The 15,858-nt window shown below is 43.2% G+C and overlaps 1 protein-coding gene across 7 annotated transcripts; it reads right to left on the bottom strand.

Moving 5' to 3' along the window:
• Window positions 1–186: 186 nt before the first annotated feature.
• On the bottom strand, window positions 187–5,347 carry si:ch73-206d17.1 (tyrosine-protein kinase STYK1). Of its 7 annotated transcripts, none has more exons than XM_041845720.2 (10): window positions 5,241–5,347; window positions 4,744–4,824; window positions 4,409–4,564; window positions 3,945–4,112; window positions 3,501–3,682; window positions 2,478–2,561; window positions 1,903–2,156; window positions 1,585–1,625; window positions 1,342–1,438; window positions 187–1,142 (listed from the first exon to the last, which is right to left on the bottom strand). In XM_041845720.2, the coding sequence occupies exons 2-10, from the start codon at window positions 4,790–4,792 to the stop codon at window positions 971–973; spliced, it is 1,203 nt and encodes a 400-aa protein (XP_041701654.1). In that variant the 5' UTR covers window positions 4,793–4,824; window positions 5,241–5,347; the 3' UTR covers window positions 187–970. The 7 variants fall into 7 exon arrangements, with proteins under 7 accessions (XP_041701654.1, XP_041701652.1, XP_041701650.1 ...); XM_041845718.2 differs by having other exon boundaries at window positions 4,744–4,856; window positions 5,195–5,334; XM_041845716.2 differs by having other exon boundaries at window positions 5,195–5,334.
• Between the last annotated feature and the right edge of the window lie 10,511 nt (window positions 5,348–15,858).

The raw sequence follows: 15,858 nt of genomic DNA, 5'->3' as shown, positions 1-15,858 counted from the left end.
GCAGTAGTGTGAAAAGGTTTTGCAGTTACTATTAAGCGTGAATCATGAGGACAAAAATGTTGTCTGGAATATTCCTGTTCTTCATCAATTTCCGCATGCCTCGTGTGTTATTCTGAAAATGGTGGTTTGTGCCTCCCTTTAGAATTTTAAGATATGAGTGTGTGATTGAGACAATGTGATGATGGATTTGTTTTGAATTGTCTTTAGAGACTGACTGACAATAGCAACAGGACAGTAAAACTATAAATGTCACCTCCATGTGGTCCAAACTACTTGTTTGTTGGCATCATGGTCAATGATAAGCAATGTTATGAAAATCAACAGTGGAGTGTGTGCAGTACAGTTTTACATAGCGTGATCACAGTGACTTCAAGACAGTCTCGTTGTGGGCACTAACTGTATGGCTACAATACTACATGTCTCATTACTACCGTTAATGGCACAATAGTTATCCTCACCCAATTAAAAACAAGTAAAATATATCTTTTAAATTATGTAAATGTTTTGACAATTAAAAAAGTGGTGATATAATGACTTGCCTGGTTTCATGACACTGGGGACAATATGACATTAAGAACACTTCTTACATTTGTACAAGTTCTTAAAATATGTTCACTTGTGATGGGCCAAAAATGTGACGTGACAATAACATTATAGTGGCAGATTCTTTTTTCCTGACATCCATTTATGTGCTAAAAGGGACACTCATCCAAAAATGCAATCTTACAATAAGGCTAGGTTGCATCCTCCATACAATACTTCCACACCCTCATGCACCCTTATGTTAACCCATTTACAAAATTTCATCTCAGCATCATAAAATAATCTCTCTGAAAGTTTATAACACATTTGATACCACAGTACAGTACACATCAACCTAAAATCAACTACAGCCATGCTTTGTAATGGACTCACTCCTTGCTTCTAGCTAGCCTCTTTATTCATGAATGTGATGCCTTGGGCTAGATATTTAGGGCAGCACACCTGCCCTCTTGCTGTAGTCAATGATGTCCATGCCCTCTGGGATGTAGATGTCTGTAGTGCCAGCAAGGTATGTGTAAGACCCCAGAAGCTTGATGATGGCGGAGAACACAGGCCGGTCCTTGAAGCTCCACATCCAGCAGTACTTCATCAGGTCATACCTGGAGAGAGAGACCGATGAATAGAATAGAATGAGAGAGCCTGATTAGATTAAATAGGCAGCTACAACATGGAGGCATTACACAGCTAATAATGGGCTTTACATTGGCTGTGGCATAATTACATGTATATTCTTATGGTTTAATGAGAATATTGTAGACATATTAGACTCTTTATGGCCAGGGACGGGCACAGACTTACAAGGGCCCTCCACAGTTGTCTGGCCTCTTCATCCTGTATGATTTCTGTAGGTGGAGGAACACACACTCCGGCTCCAGATCAGGGTAGGGGGGAGAGCCTGAGGAAGAAATATGAAAAATTAATAAAATATTAAAGACTACTAAAACAAACAAAAAACTAACTGAAAATATTGTTGTCTTATTGTAGAGGTAGGCGTGCATTTGCAAAATTACTTGAATCAGATATCTGCAAAGTAACAGTTACCCAATGTGATCAATTCATACAGAAATATTCCAAAAGACCATCTGAGGGGGAGAGAAAACAAGTTATCAAGCATGTTGAGATGTTACAAAAAACTACTGAAAGTCATGTAGAAATATTTTGTCTGAACGTTAATAAAACCAAACAAATGTTCGGTTAATGTATACTCTACGGGACGGATTCCCAAACACAGATTACGTTTAGTGCTAGACAAAAAAAAAGAAGCTATTTCAATTGAGATTTTTTAATTGATAATGCTTTAGTCCAGGAATGGGCTTAATCTGTGTCTGGGAAACCGGCCCTACATGTCCCAAAACTCACACATCACTCCTGTCTGTGGTTGGGTGCTTCATTATCCTCTCTGGAGCCTGCCATTTGAGAGGGACCTCAGCTGTTCTCTGATTGGCCAGCTTGTCATTCTGGCACCTGCGATTGGCCAGTTTGTCAGTCTGGCGCTGGCGGACCTCGAAGGCCAGGCCCAATCCAGACACCCTCACAGAGAACCCTGGACCAATCAGGACGTTCTGTGCAGCGACATTACCATGTACAAGCCTGTGCTCTGACAACAGATAGTCCTGAAAGAAGATAGTAGAAGAAAAAAAACTGTGTAATATTAATGATGTGCTTGAATGCAGACACCAGGATATAGTTGATGTGAAACTTTTAAATTGCTTGGATTACATGCTCATAGTCATTGTATTCTAGCAACTGACTGCAGTACCAAGGTTTTCCATGAGGTGTCGTCTATTGACGATGAAACTGTTATAAATCACATTGGTATCAATATGCAGCTAGGACATTACACTGTATTCACTGCACAGAGCTTGTTGTGGTACTGTATTTTGGCTATTCCATTGGATATTAGATCTCTCCAAATGCTACAGAAAATGACTTACCAGGCCTGCTGCCACCTGCTTTGCCACCAAAAACACTGATCTCTCTGAAAAGTGTTGCAGTGGACTCAAGGACTCCGAATCACTCTGGAGAACAGGGAAATTAATTATTATTCAGTCAACTCAGGGGGATGCTCGGTATTAAATGTCTGAAATTAAAATCACCAATTATTATTATTTCTCTGTAGACCTTTCAATTAATGACTTCAATTTGAATTAAATGTAACTGAAAAATTGAATAATAATGAATTTACATCATATTGGGATTAGAAATACAGTATTATTCATATTCAGCAAGGTTGATTAGTGAGGGCTCTGGTGAGTATGATTTCCAATGTATTTGTTACAGCAAATAAACTTAAAGTCCCACCAATTAAAGTCCTGGATGGCAACTGCTTGGCCTCCGACCGCAAGGCACTACAGAGGGTAGTGCGTACGGCCCAGTACATCACTGGGGCCAAGCTTCCTGCCATCCAGGACCTCTATACCAGGCGGTGTCAGAGGAAGGCCCTCAAAATTGTCAAAGACTCCAGCCACCCTAGTCATAGACTGTTCTCTCTGCTACCGCACGGCAAGCGGTACCGGAGTGCCAAGTCTAGGTCCAAAAGACTTCTCAACAGCTTCTACCCCCAAGCCATAAGACTCCTGAACAGCTAATCATGGCTACCCAGACTATTTGCACTGCCCCCCCACCCCATCCTTGTACGCTGCTGCTACTCTGTTAATTATTTATGCATAGTCACTTTAACTCTACCCACATGTACATATTACTTCAACTACCTCAACTAGCCGGTGCCCCCGCACATTGACTCTGCACCGGTACCCCCCTGTATATATACCCTCCCTACTGTTATTTTATTTTACTTCTGCTCTTTTTTTCTCAACACTTACTTTTTTGTTAAAAAATAAATGCACTGTTGGTTAAGGGCTGTAAGTAAGCATTTCACTGTAATGTCTGCACCTGTTGTATTCGGCGCATGTGACCAATAAAATTTGATTTGATTTGATTTGGAATTGTTGTCTTACATTTCTCAGGGTCCAGAGGTAGTGCAGGAGGTTGCCAGGACTACAGGCCTCCAGTACCAGGTACATGGGTAGTCTCTGTGTCTGACAGTACAGCATCCGGACCAGGTTCTGGTGTTTACACACTTTACCATGGAAAAGGATCCAGTCAACAAACTCCTTTGCCTCAGGCTGATTTATGCCACCTGAAAGGAGAAACAGTATACTGTAAGTAAGAGATTGGACCAAAGTTTTCAACTTCTTAAATAAGTAACAAGATCATAGAAATAAAATAACAAAATCCATTGCAGTGGGATCCTCTAAGAGTCGAATTCAAAAAGTATGTTTGTTTTTACCTGCGAGGTACACACAGCTCTCCCATACCTCATACTTGCTTGGGGGCAATCTCTCCAAAAATATGCTACAATGTCCCACACACAGCCTGTATAGAACTGTACAAGCATATACCTCGGAGTGTCTTGACCACCACAGCACTGGGTATATCCTTTCTTCTCATTGTGCCTCTGCAGATAGGACCATAGTGGCCAGGCTGCCAGAACTCCAGCCCCTCCAGAGTACATTCTCCTGGGATCTCCCATGGATCCACTGGGCTAGTGGACACACACTCCTGACCTGCTGGATGCAACGCAGTACTGTGCTAAACATTTGTGATAGCATGCATTTGAATTTCAACTTGAAGTTGTTTCTTGAGGTTTATATTGTAATGTTTGTACAATGTCATGTGCCTTCCTAGGCAGTAGAGGGCTCATGTTAGTCGTGGTTTAAAGTTTGCATACTGATGCAGAGTGTTGATATGAGCAGGAACAGATTGCATTAACAATTATTTTTACGCAATAATTCACTGTGGTGAATTCACTAGACAATATTACAGGTCTAACACAGGTTGATATTTCCAATAGGTTTAAGTTTACCACAATTTGTGTAATGGGCAGGGATGGAGGTCCTCTCTGGTGTTGCTATTCTTCTACAGAAGAGACTGCACAGTATGCTGGTCACAACAACCACTGTGCTGAGAGCCAGGAGAGTGGGGATAATGATCACAGCTAATGTGCCTGATCCTTCCTCATCTGAATACATACACAGTACAGATGGTACAGGTGGAACACAACACAATCAGTGTAACTGGTGCACTCAGACAGCCAACTGGTACATCAAACTTGGTTCTTGTTGCACATCTAATATTTTATCTGAGCTGGTGTTGATGAGAGACTGTTGTAGTTTACACATGGGAACATAAAAGACTTACAGCACAGAGGGTCTGAGGTGTTGTTGCATGGAGACGCCTGCACATCCATAGATTACAGATGGTTCTTACCATTTCTCACAACTTCAGGAAGAGAGATTTATGCAACATAAGGCCTAGAAATAGTATAATATAATCAACATAGTATCCAGTAGACCTACGGTCTCATGAGTCTCCTCAAGTACCCCCAGTGGATAGGACAAGTACCCCTAGGTGTTCTACCCCTGGTTGGGAACTACTGGCCTAGACCACATAACAAAAACCAGTATACTCAATTTTTAACTCACAGAAAATATCGTAAGAAAGCACATGCAGATACAAGCTGATGGGATATCGTGCCAATTACCCATAGGCCTACTAATTGGTCTTCCAAGCAAGAAAGAGAGCTGTAAGAACAACAGCGCGTCCTCACAGATACCAAATGAAACTGTAGTTATGAACGCCGGCAACTTACCTGGGAGATATCAGGACAGATGGAAAATGTGTCTCCATATGCCTACCTGTAATTTTTGAGTGAGCTCTCGTGATAACAGCTTTTGGAAAATACCCTTTTCTGACGTCGAATGCCCTTCTGGCTGAGCGGGCGATGACCATGAAGGTGAGCGCGGTAAGTTGACTGACTGTTAATTATTAACACGGGGACATTTTGTGTGTGACAGTTTTTTTTATTTTTACGATTAAGATAATATTGAGGGGAAATGTGATGTGATATTTGTCTAGTACGGCTTTTCTGCTTTTCGTATGTGTCCTCCATTCACAGGTGTCCTTATCATAGACTTAGATAGACATCGCATAATTGTCTCTGTCCCATTATGGCGTCTGTGAGAGCATGGACATCGCGATTGAGCCCATCTCCCTAGAGTGGTAAGCAGGAGTCCCATACCGAAAAAAAAATGCATGTGAAATATAAAATATTTGCCAAATAAAATATTTTCATACAAATGTATGTATTCCAAATACTGTACATTTACAAATGTATGTCACGCTATATATTTTTAGGCCGTCATTGTAAATAAGAATTTGTTCTTAACTGACTTGACTAGTTAAATAAAAATATCCTGTCCCGAGATAGTTTTCCCTGGTTAAACTAGCTGGCTAGCTGAACTATGATAGTTTTCATCCCCATTGGCCAACTTCATAAATACTGCACCCTCAATCAATCAATCAATCAATTTTATTTTATATAGCCCTTCTTACATCAGCTAATATCTCGAAGTGCTGTACAGAAACCCAGCCTAAAACCCCAAACAGCTAGTAATGCAGGTGTAGAAGCACGGTGGCTAGGAAAAACTCCCTAGAAAGGCGAAAACATAGGAAGAAACCTAGAGAGGAACCAGGCTATGAGGGGTGGCCAGTCCTCTTCTGGCTGTGCCGGGTGAAGATTATAACAGAACCATGCCAAGATGTTCAAAAATGTTCATAAGTGACAAGCATGGCCAAATAATAATCAGGAATAAATCTCAGTTGGCTTTTCATAGCCGATCATTAAAGAGTTGAAAACAGCAGGTCTGGGACAGGTAGGGGTTCCATAACCGCAGGCAGAACAGTTGAAACTGGAATAGCAGCAAGGCCAGGCGGACTGGGGACAGCAAGGAGTCACCACGGCCGGTAGTCCCGACGTATGGTCCTAGGGCTCAGGTCTCTCAGTTGGCTTTTCATAGCCGATCATTAAGAGTTGAAAACAGCAGGTCTGGGACAGGTAGGGGTTTCGTAACCGCAGGCAGAACAGTTGAAACTGGAATAGCAGCAAGGCCAGGCGGACTGGGGACAGCAAGGTGTCATCATGCCCGGTAGTCCTGACGTATGGTCCTAGGGCTCAGGTTCTCAGAGAGAAAGAGAGAACGAGAGAATTAGAGAGAGCATACTTAAATTCACACAGGACACTGGATAAGACAGGAGAAGTACTCCAGGTATAACCAACTAACCCCAGCCCCCCGACACATAAACTACTGCAGCATAAATACTGGAGGCTGAGACAGGAGCGGTCCGGAGACACTGTGGCCCCATCCGAAGAAACCCCGGACAGGGCCAAACAGGAAGGATATAACCCCACCCACTCTGCCAAAGCACAGCCCCCGCACCACTAGAGGGATATCCTCAACCACCAACTTACAATCCTGAGACAAGGCCGAGTATAGCCCACAGAGGTCTCCACCACAGCACAAACCAAGGGGGGCGCCAACCCAGACAGGAAGATCACGTCAGTAACTCAACCCACTCAAGTGACGCACCCCTCCCAGGGACGGCATGAAAGAGCACCAGCAAGCCAGTGACTCAGCCCCTGCAACAGGGTTAGAGGCAGAGAACCCCAGTGGAGAGGGGAACCGGCCTGGCAGAGACAGCAAGGGCTGTTCGTTGCTCCAGAGCCTTTCCGTTCACCTTCACACTCCTGGGCCAGACTACACTCAATCATATGACCTACTGAAGAGATAAGTCTTCAGTAAAGACTTAAAGGTTGAGACCGAGTCTGCGTCTCTTACATGGGTAGGCAGACTGTTCCATAAAAATGGAGATCTATAGGAGAAAGCCCTGCCTCCCGCTGTTTGCTTAGAAATTCTAGGGACAATTAGGAGGCCTGCGTCTTGTGACCGTAGCGTACGTATTGGTATGTACGGCAGGACCAACTCGGAAAGATAGGTAGGAGCAAGCCCATGTAACGCTTTATAGGTTAACAGTAAAACCTTGAAATCAGCCCTTGCCTTAACAGGAAGCCAGTGTAGGGAAGCTAGCACTGGAGTAATATGATCAAATTTCTTGGTTCTAGTCAGGATTCTAGCAGCCGTATTTAGCACTAACTGAAGTTTATTTAGTGCTTTATCCGGGTAGCCGGAAAATAGAGCATTGCAGTAGTCTAACCTAGAAGTAACAAATGCATGGATTAATTTTTCTGCATCATTTTTGGACAGAAAATTTCTGATTTTTGCAATGTTACGTAGATGGAAAAAAGCTGTCCTTGAAACAGTCTTGATATGTTCGTCAAAAGAGAGATCAGGGTCAAGAGTAACGCCGAGGTCCTTCACAGTTTTATTTGAGACGACTTTACAACCATCAAGATGAATTGTCAGATTTAACAGAAGATCTCTTTGTTTCTTGGGACCTAGAACAAGCATCTCTGTTTTGTCCGAGTTTAAAAGTAAAAAGTTTTCAGCCATCCACTTCCTTATGTCTGAAACACAGGCTTCTAGCGAGGGCAATTTTGGGGCTTCACCATGTTTCATTGAAATGTACAGCTGTGTGTCATCCGCATAGCAGTGAAAGTTAACATTATGTTTTCGAATAACATCCCCAAGAGGTAAAATATATAGTGAAAACAATAGTGGTCCTAAAAACGGAACCTTGAGGAACACCGAAATGTACAGTTGATTTGTCGGAGGACAGACCATTCACAGAGACAAACTGATATCTTTCCGACAGGTAAGATCTAAACCAGGCCAGAACTTGTCCGTGTAGACCAATTTGGGTTTCCAGTCTCTCCAAAAGAATGTGGTGATCGATGGTGTCAAAGGCAGCACTAAGGTCTAGTAGCACGAGGACAGATGCAGAGCCTCGGTCTGACGCCATTAAAAGGTCATTTACCACCTTCACAAGTGCAGTCTCAGTGCTATGATGGGGTCTAAAACCAGACTGAAGCATTTCGTATACATTGTTTGTCTTCAGAAATGCAGTGAGTTGCTGCGCAACAGCTTTTTCTAAAATTTTTGAGAGGAATGGAAGATTCGATATAGGCCGATAGTTTTTTATATTTTCCGGGTCAAGGTTTGGCTTTTTCAAGAGAGGCTTTATCACTGCCACTTTTAGTGAGTTTGGTACACATCCGGTGGATAGAGAGCTGTTTATTATGTTCAACATAGGAGGGCCAAGCACAGGAAGCAGCTCCTTCAGCAGTTTAGTAGGAATAGGATCCAGTATGGAGCTTGAAGGTTTAGAGGCCATGATTATTTTCATCATTGTGTCAAGAGATATAGTACTAAAACACTTAAGTGTCTCTCCCGATCCCAGGCCCTCGCAGAGCTGTGCAGATCCAGGACAGCTAAGCCCTGGAGGAATACGCAGATTCAAAGAGGAGTCCGTAATTTGCTTTCTAATGGTCATGATCTTTTCCTCAAAGAAGTTCATTAATTTATTACTGCTGAAGTGAAAGCCATCCTCTCTTGGGGAATGCTGCTTTTTAGTTAGCTTTGCAACAGTATCAAAAAGAAATTTTGGATTATTCTTATTTTCCTCGATTAAGTTGGAAAAGTAGGATGATCGAGCAGCAGTGAGGGCTCTTCGGTACTGCACGGTACTGTCTTTCCAAGCTAGTCGGGAGACTTCCAGTTTGGTGTGGCGCCATTTCCGTTCCAATTTCCTGGAAGCTTGCTTCAAAGCTCGGGTATTTTCTGTATACCAGGGAGCTAGTTTCTTATGACAAATGTTTTTCGTTTTTAGGGGTGCAACTGCATCTAGGGTATTGCGCAAGGTTAAATTGAGTTCCTCAGTTAAGTGGTTAACTGATTTGTGTCCTCTGACGTCCTTGGGTAGGCAGAAGGAGTCTGGAAGGGCATCAAGGAATTTTTGTGTTGTCTGAGAATTTATAGCACGACTTTTGATGCTCCTTGGTTGGGGTCTGAGCAGATTATTTGTTGCGATTGCAAACGTAATAAAATGGTGGTCCGATAGTCCAGGATTTTGTGGAAAAACATTAAGATCTACAACATTTATTCCATGGGACAAAACTAGGTCCAGAGTATGACTGTGGCAGTGAGTAGGTCCAGAGACATGTTGGACAAAACCCACTGAGTCGATGATGGCTCCGAAAGACTTTTGGAGTGGGTCTGTGGACTTCTCCATGTGAATATTAAAATCACCAAAAATTAGAATATGATCTGCTATGACTACAAGGTCTGATAGGAATTCAGGAAACTCAGAGAGGAACGCTGTATATGGCCCAGGAGGCCTGTAAACAGTAGCTATAAAAAGTGATTGAGTAGGCTGCATAGATTTCATGACTAGAAGCTCAAAAGATGAAAACGCCATTTTTTTTTTGTAAATTGAAATTTGCTATCGTAAATGTTAGCAACACCTCCGCCTTTGCGGGATGCACGGGGAATATGGTCACTAGTGTAACCAGGAGGTGAGGCCTCATTTAACACAGCAAATTCATCAGGCTTAAGCCATGTTTCAGTCAGGCCAATCACATCAAGATTATGATCAGTGATTAGTTCATTGACTATGACTGCCTTTGAAGTGAGGGATCTAACATTAAGTAACCCTATTTTGAGATGTGAGGTATCACGATCTCTTTCAATAATGGCAGGAATGGAGGAGGTCTTTATCCTAATAAGATTGCTAGGGTGAACACCGCCATGTTTAGTTTTGCCCAACCTAGGTCGAGGCACAGACACAGTCTCAATGGGTATGGCTGAGCTGACTACACTGACTATGCTATTGGCAGACTCCACTAAGCTGGCAGGTTGGCTAACAGCCTGCTGCCTGGCCTGCACCCTATTTCACTGTGGGGCTAGAGGAGTTAGAGCCCTATCTATGTTGGTAGATAAGAGGAGAGCACCCCTCCAGCTAGGATGGAGTCCGTCACTCCTCAGCAGGTCAGGCTTGGTCCTGTTTGTGGGTGAGTCCCAGAAAGAGGGCCAATTATCCACAAATGTTATCTTTTGGGAGGGGCAGAAAACAGTTTTCAACCAGCGATTGAGTGCTGAGACTCTGCTGTAGAGCTCGTCACTTCCCCTAACTGGGAGGGGGCCAGAGACAATTAATCGATGCCGACACATCTTTCTAGCTGATTTACACGCTGAAGCTATGTTGCACTTGGTGACCTCTGACTGTTTCATCCTAACATCGTTGGTGCCGACGTGGATAACAATATCTCTATACTCTCTACACTCGCCAGTTTTAGCTTTAGCCAGCACCATCTTTAGATTAGCCTTAACGTCGGTAGCCCTGCCCCCTGGTAAACAGTGTATGATCGCTGGGTGATTCGTTTTAAGTCTAATACTGCGGGTAATGGAGTCGCCAATGACTAGGGTTTTCAATTTGTCAGAGCTAATGGTGGGAGCCTTCGGCGTCTCAGACCCCGTAACGGGAGGAGTAGAGACAAGAGAAGACTCAGACTCAGACTCCGACTCGCTACATAATGGGGAAAACCGGTTGAAGGTTTCTGTCGGCTGAATGAGCGACACCGGTTGAGCATTCCAACAGTATTTCCCTCCAGAAGCCATGAGAAAGTTGTCCGGCTGCGGGGACTGTGCGGGGGGATTTATACTAACGTTACTGTCTGTACTTACTGGTGGCACAGACGCTGTTTCTTCCTTTCCTACACTGAAATTACCCTTGCCTAACGATTGCGTCTGAAGCTGGGCTTGTAGCACAGCTATTCTCGCCGTAAGGCGATCGTTCTCCTGTATATTATGAGTACAGCGACTGCAATTAGAAGACATCATGTTAATGTTACTACTTAGCTTCGGCTGTTGAAGATGTTGACGAACCATGTCCAGATAAAGCGTCCGGAGTGAAAAAGTTGAATAAGGGAAAAAAGTTGCGATGGAAAAAAGGAAAATAAAGTAAAGTAAAGTTGGCAGCTAAAACGCACAGGAAAATGACTCTTCTGTCTCGGGATAAAACGTCCGGGGTGAAAAAGTTTAACGAAAAAAGATGAGTGAGGACAAAACTAAAAAGTTGGTAAATTTGTTGAACACAGAGATTGATTAAACGTTTATTAAAAGTAAAACGTGAATAGTTTGGCAGGTAGCCAAGTAGCAACAAACAACTTCAAAACGTATTATACAATCATGTAACTAAGAAAGTCACTGGAAAGAAACTTGAAAACGATTTATTGTTTTGTTGAATAGTCATGACTGGATTGAGCTATCTGTCGTAAGACAACGGTGACGAAGGATATCAATGCTACTTAACGAGGATCCAAGTTCAGTTTTGAGATCCACCGGAGTCATTGGCTTAGGGTTTTTATTTTATTTATTTGTTGTATTTTTTTTGTTATTTTTTTTATTTTTTGGGGGGGGGTAGGGTTAGCTGGATGTTTCTAATTGGTCTTGGAACTGTGGTAACGGGCAGCCTCTCCCCGCTTGGCTCGATGGGATATGTAGTGATTTTGCCAAAACAGCCAGATATGTACACAGTCTTCGACCCTTAACCTTTTTTTTTTTTTACGGACTATTGTATTTGTTGATTAAATCAGGCTTTATTAATATAATGAGTAATCCAGGAATGTCACTAGTTAATTGAGATGAGAAACCTCGAAAATAGCAACTCTACAGAGCGCCAAGGACTACAATGAATGGCTAAATTACTTCCGGACATGAAGGGTCCAAGCTCCTCCTCCTCCTCCTCACCACTCTATTTTGAAGTAGTCAGGAGATCTGTATATATAATGTATATAATGACAATAACCTGCAGTTATGGAATGTTTGCTCACAAGTATAATTCATTGGCTGATCCCTCCTGGTGACCTGGATGGAATTATGTGATCCTTCCTTAACCCATAGGACGTCCCACCCAGTCGGCTACTTCAAAAAGGTGAAAGTTCTCAATGCCACTTTTATGCAAAAATAGGCTTTTGGGCACTAGAGTCCTCTATCTATCTCTATGGTCCCCATGCACATGTCCAGGGTGAGAAATCATATTAGATGTGTGAGAAACCCAGGATGGTTGAATGGTGACAATGGTAGGCCTTCAACTAGCAAGCAGATGGAGATGCAGTATTTAATAACTAACAGTACATTATTCTCATCTAATTGTACAAACATTTCTCCATGATTTGGACGAATTCAATTGTAGGCTATTGACAAGCAGGCAATTAAACTCATTTTACACTATCAACAATTATTAATTTGTCACTTGATACCAATGGGAAAGGAATTATCTATTCCAGTTTTTTGCAGACAATTCCAGGGAGAAATGCCCAGATCTGGCATCTATTGACAATGGGGTTGTTCCACCTCAAAAAGCACAAGATGGTGGATTTCGACAGATTGTTCTGAAATCGTTTCTATAGTTGTTAAAGGCTATGATTAACATTCCTGAAACATTTACCATTAAACCCAAACCAATACCATTGCCATTGCAAAACACTATACAGTGTGTGTTTGGGACTTTACCATTGAAGACCATTAGAGACCATAACATTTGTATTTTTTGTATTTGTATTTATTATGGATCCCCATTAGCTGCTGCCAAGGCAGCAGCTACTCTTCCTGGGGTCCAGCAAAATTAAGGCAGTTCATACAATTTTGAAAACATTACAATACATTCACAGATTTCACAACACACTGTGTGCCCTCAGGCCCCTACTCCACCACTACCACATATCTACGGTACAAAACTCCATGTGTACGTGTGTGTATAGTGCGTATGTTATCGTGTGTGTGTATGCATGTGTCTGCGCCTATGTTTGTGTTGCTTCACAGTCCCCGCTGTTCCATAAGGTGTTTTTTAATCTGTTTTTTAAATCTAATTTTACTACTTGCATCAGTTACTTGATGTGGAATAGAGTTCCATGTAGTCATGGCTCTATGTAGTACTGTGCGCCTCCCATAGTCTGTTCTGGACTTGGGGACTGTGAAGAGACCTCTGGTGGCATGTATTGTGGGGTATGCATGGGTGACCGAGTTTTGCGCCTGTAGCTCAAACAGACAGCTCGGTGCACCCAACATGTCAACACCTCTCATAAACACAAGTAGTGATGAAGTCAATCTCTCCTCCTCTTTGAGCCAGGAGAGATCGACATGCATATTATTGATATTAGCTCTCTGTGTACATCCAAGGGCCAACCGTGCTGCCCTGTTCTGAGCCAATTGCAATTTTCCTAAAGTCCTGACCACACGACTGAACAGTAGTCCAGTTGTGACAAAACTAGGGCCTGTAGGACCTGCCTTGTTGATAGTGCTGTTAAGAAGGTAGAGCAGCGCTTTATTATGGTGTGATGTCACGAGAGGCTGTGTCCTGGAGGGACGTTACATCCCCCTGAGGTGGCTGCAAACCCAGACAGCTATGGCTCCATCTGCTGGTATGGTCGGGAACTCCACCCCTCTATGGCCAATCTTCCCACGCAGCTGAAACAAATGAGGAGCTGATGAGCTGAAGGTTTGGGAAGGGAAGAGACACAGTCTCCAACCTGGGCTCTCTGGAGGACAAGAGTGCTGCACGTCCACTTCCATGAGGAATATAAGGATTTGGAGATACTTACCTTTGGGAAATACTCACCTTTGGATATATGCACCTGTGGAAATACGTGAGAGACATTTGGAAGGACTTTTTGCTGGGTTGGCCACTAGCTGCAACGTGGACTACAGTAAGGCTGGGGAAAAGTTATCTGAGCGAGTGAGAATTATGATTTTGGATGTGGAAGAGACATCCCTGAACTGTTAACCCTTAAAGAGCCACAAGAGAACAGAATTTTGTTATAGTTTCGTTAATTTCCCAAGACCTATAATAAAATCCTTGTTTTGTTTGAACCTTGTCTCCTTGCACTACTTGAGCAATCCCGCTGAAAGCTGTGTAGCCTCTCGTGACGTCACAGATGGTGGAGAATACGGGCACGCTCAAGCGTTAATAGTGCATGTCAGAGGAGGATACCGAAGGTTTGATCACCCAGTTTTCCAAGTTGGCCGTAGGCTCCCCGCCGACTGAAATGGAGGACATATTGAAAGCCCTTGTTGCTGGCCAGCAAGCCCAGATGCAAGCAAACGTGGCTCTCTTGGAGGAGCAAAAGAAAGCCAACCTTCTGAAGGCAGAGGAATTGCAGTTGCAGAGACAGAGGGTTGTCCAAAATACCCGCCCAATAAAGGGCTGGCAAGCACCACGGCAATGCGGACGCCCTCTCCCGGCGTGATGCCTTCTTCGCTGCCTTTACCCCGACGAGGACGTCGGTCCCGAGGAGGGGGATGTGTGATGTCACGAGAGGCTGTGTCCTGGAGGGACGTTACATCCCCCTGAGGTGGCTGCAAACCCAGACAGCTATGGCTCCATCTGCTGGTATGGTCGGGAACTCCACCCCCTCTATGGCCAATCTTCCCACGCAGCTGAAACAAATGAGGAGCTGATGAGCTGAAGGTTTGGGAAGGGAAGAGACACACTGAGGGAGTGTGTTGGGGGGTGAAGAGACACAGTCTCCAACCTGGGCTCTCTGGAGGACAAGAGTGCTGCACGTCCACTTCCATGAGGAATATAAGGATTTGGAGATACTTACCTTTGGGAAATACTCACCTTTGGATATATGCACCTGTGGAAATACGTGAGAGACATTTGGAAGGACTTTTTGCTGGGTTGGCCACTAGCTGCAACGTGGACTACAGTAAGGCTGGGGAAAAGTTATCTGAGCGAGTGAGAATTATGATTTTGGATGTGGAAGAGACATCCCTGAACTGTTAACCCTTAAAGAGCCACAAGAGAACAGAATTTTGTTATAGTTTCGTTAATTTCCCAAGACCTATAATAAAATCCTTGTTTTGTTTGAACCTTGTCTCCTTGCACTACTTGAGCAATCCCGCTGAAAGCTGTGTAGCCTCTCGTGACGTCACAATGGATATACTTCTCCCCATCTTAGCTACTGTTGTATCAATTTGTTTTGACCATGACAGTTTACAATACAGGGTTACTCCAAGCAATTTAGTCACCTCAACTTGCTCAATTTCCACATTATTTATTACAAGATTTAGTTGAGGTTAAGGGTTTAGTGAATTATTTGTCCCAAATACAATGCTTTTTTTAAAAGAAATATTTAGGACTAACTTATTCCTTGCCACCCACTTTGAAACTAACTGAAACTCTTTGTTAAGTGTTGCAGTCATTTCAGTCGCTGTAGTAGCTGACATGTACAGTGGCTTGTGAAAGTATTCAACCCACTTGGCATTTTTCCTATTTTGTTGCCTTACAACCTGGAGTTAAAATTGATTTTTTTAGGGGGTTTGTATCATTTGATTTACACAACATGCCTACCACTTTGAAGATGCAAAATATTTTTTATTGTGAACCAAACAACAAATAAGACAAAAAAACTGAACTTGAGCGTGCGTGTGTGTGTGTATCTGACATCCCCCCCCCCCCCAAAGTCAATACATTGTTGAGCCACCTTTTGCAGCAATTACAGCTGCAAGTCTCTTGGGG

The sequence above is a fragment of the Coregonus clupeaformis genome, chromosome 24, assembly GCF_020615455.1.
Source record: "Coregonus clupeaformis isolate EN_2021a chromosome 24, ASM2061545v1, whole genome shotgun sequence".
Taxonomy (NCBI): domain Eukaryota; kingdom Metazoa; phylum Chordata; class Actinopteri; order Salmoniformes; family Salmonidae; genus Coregonus; species Coregonus clupeaformis.
Note: the sequence above shows the minus strand (reverse complement) of the source record. Positions and strands in the feature narration are given on the sequence as shown.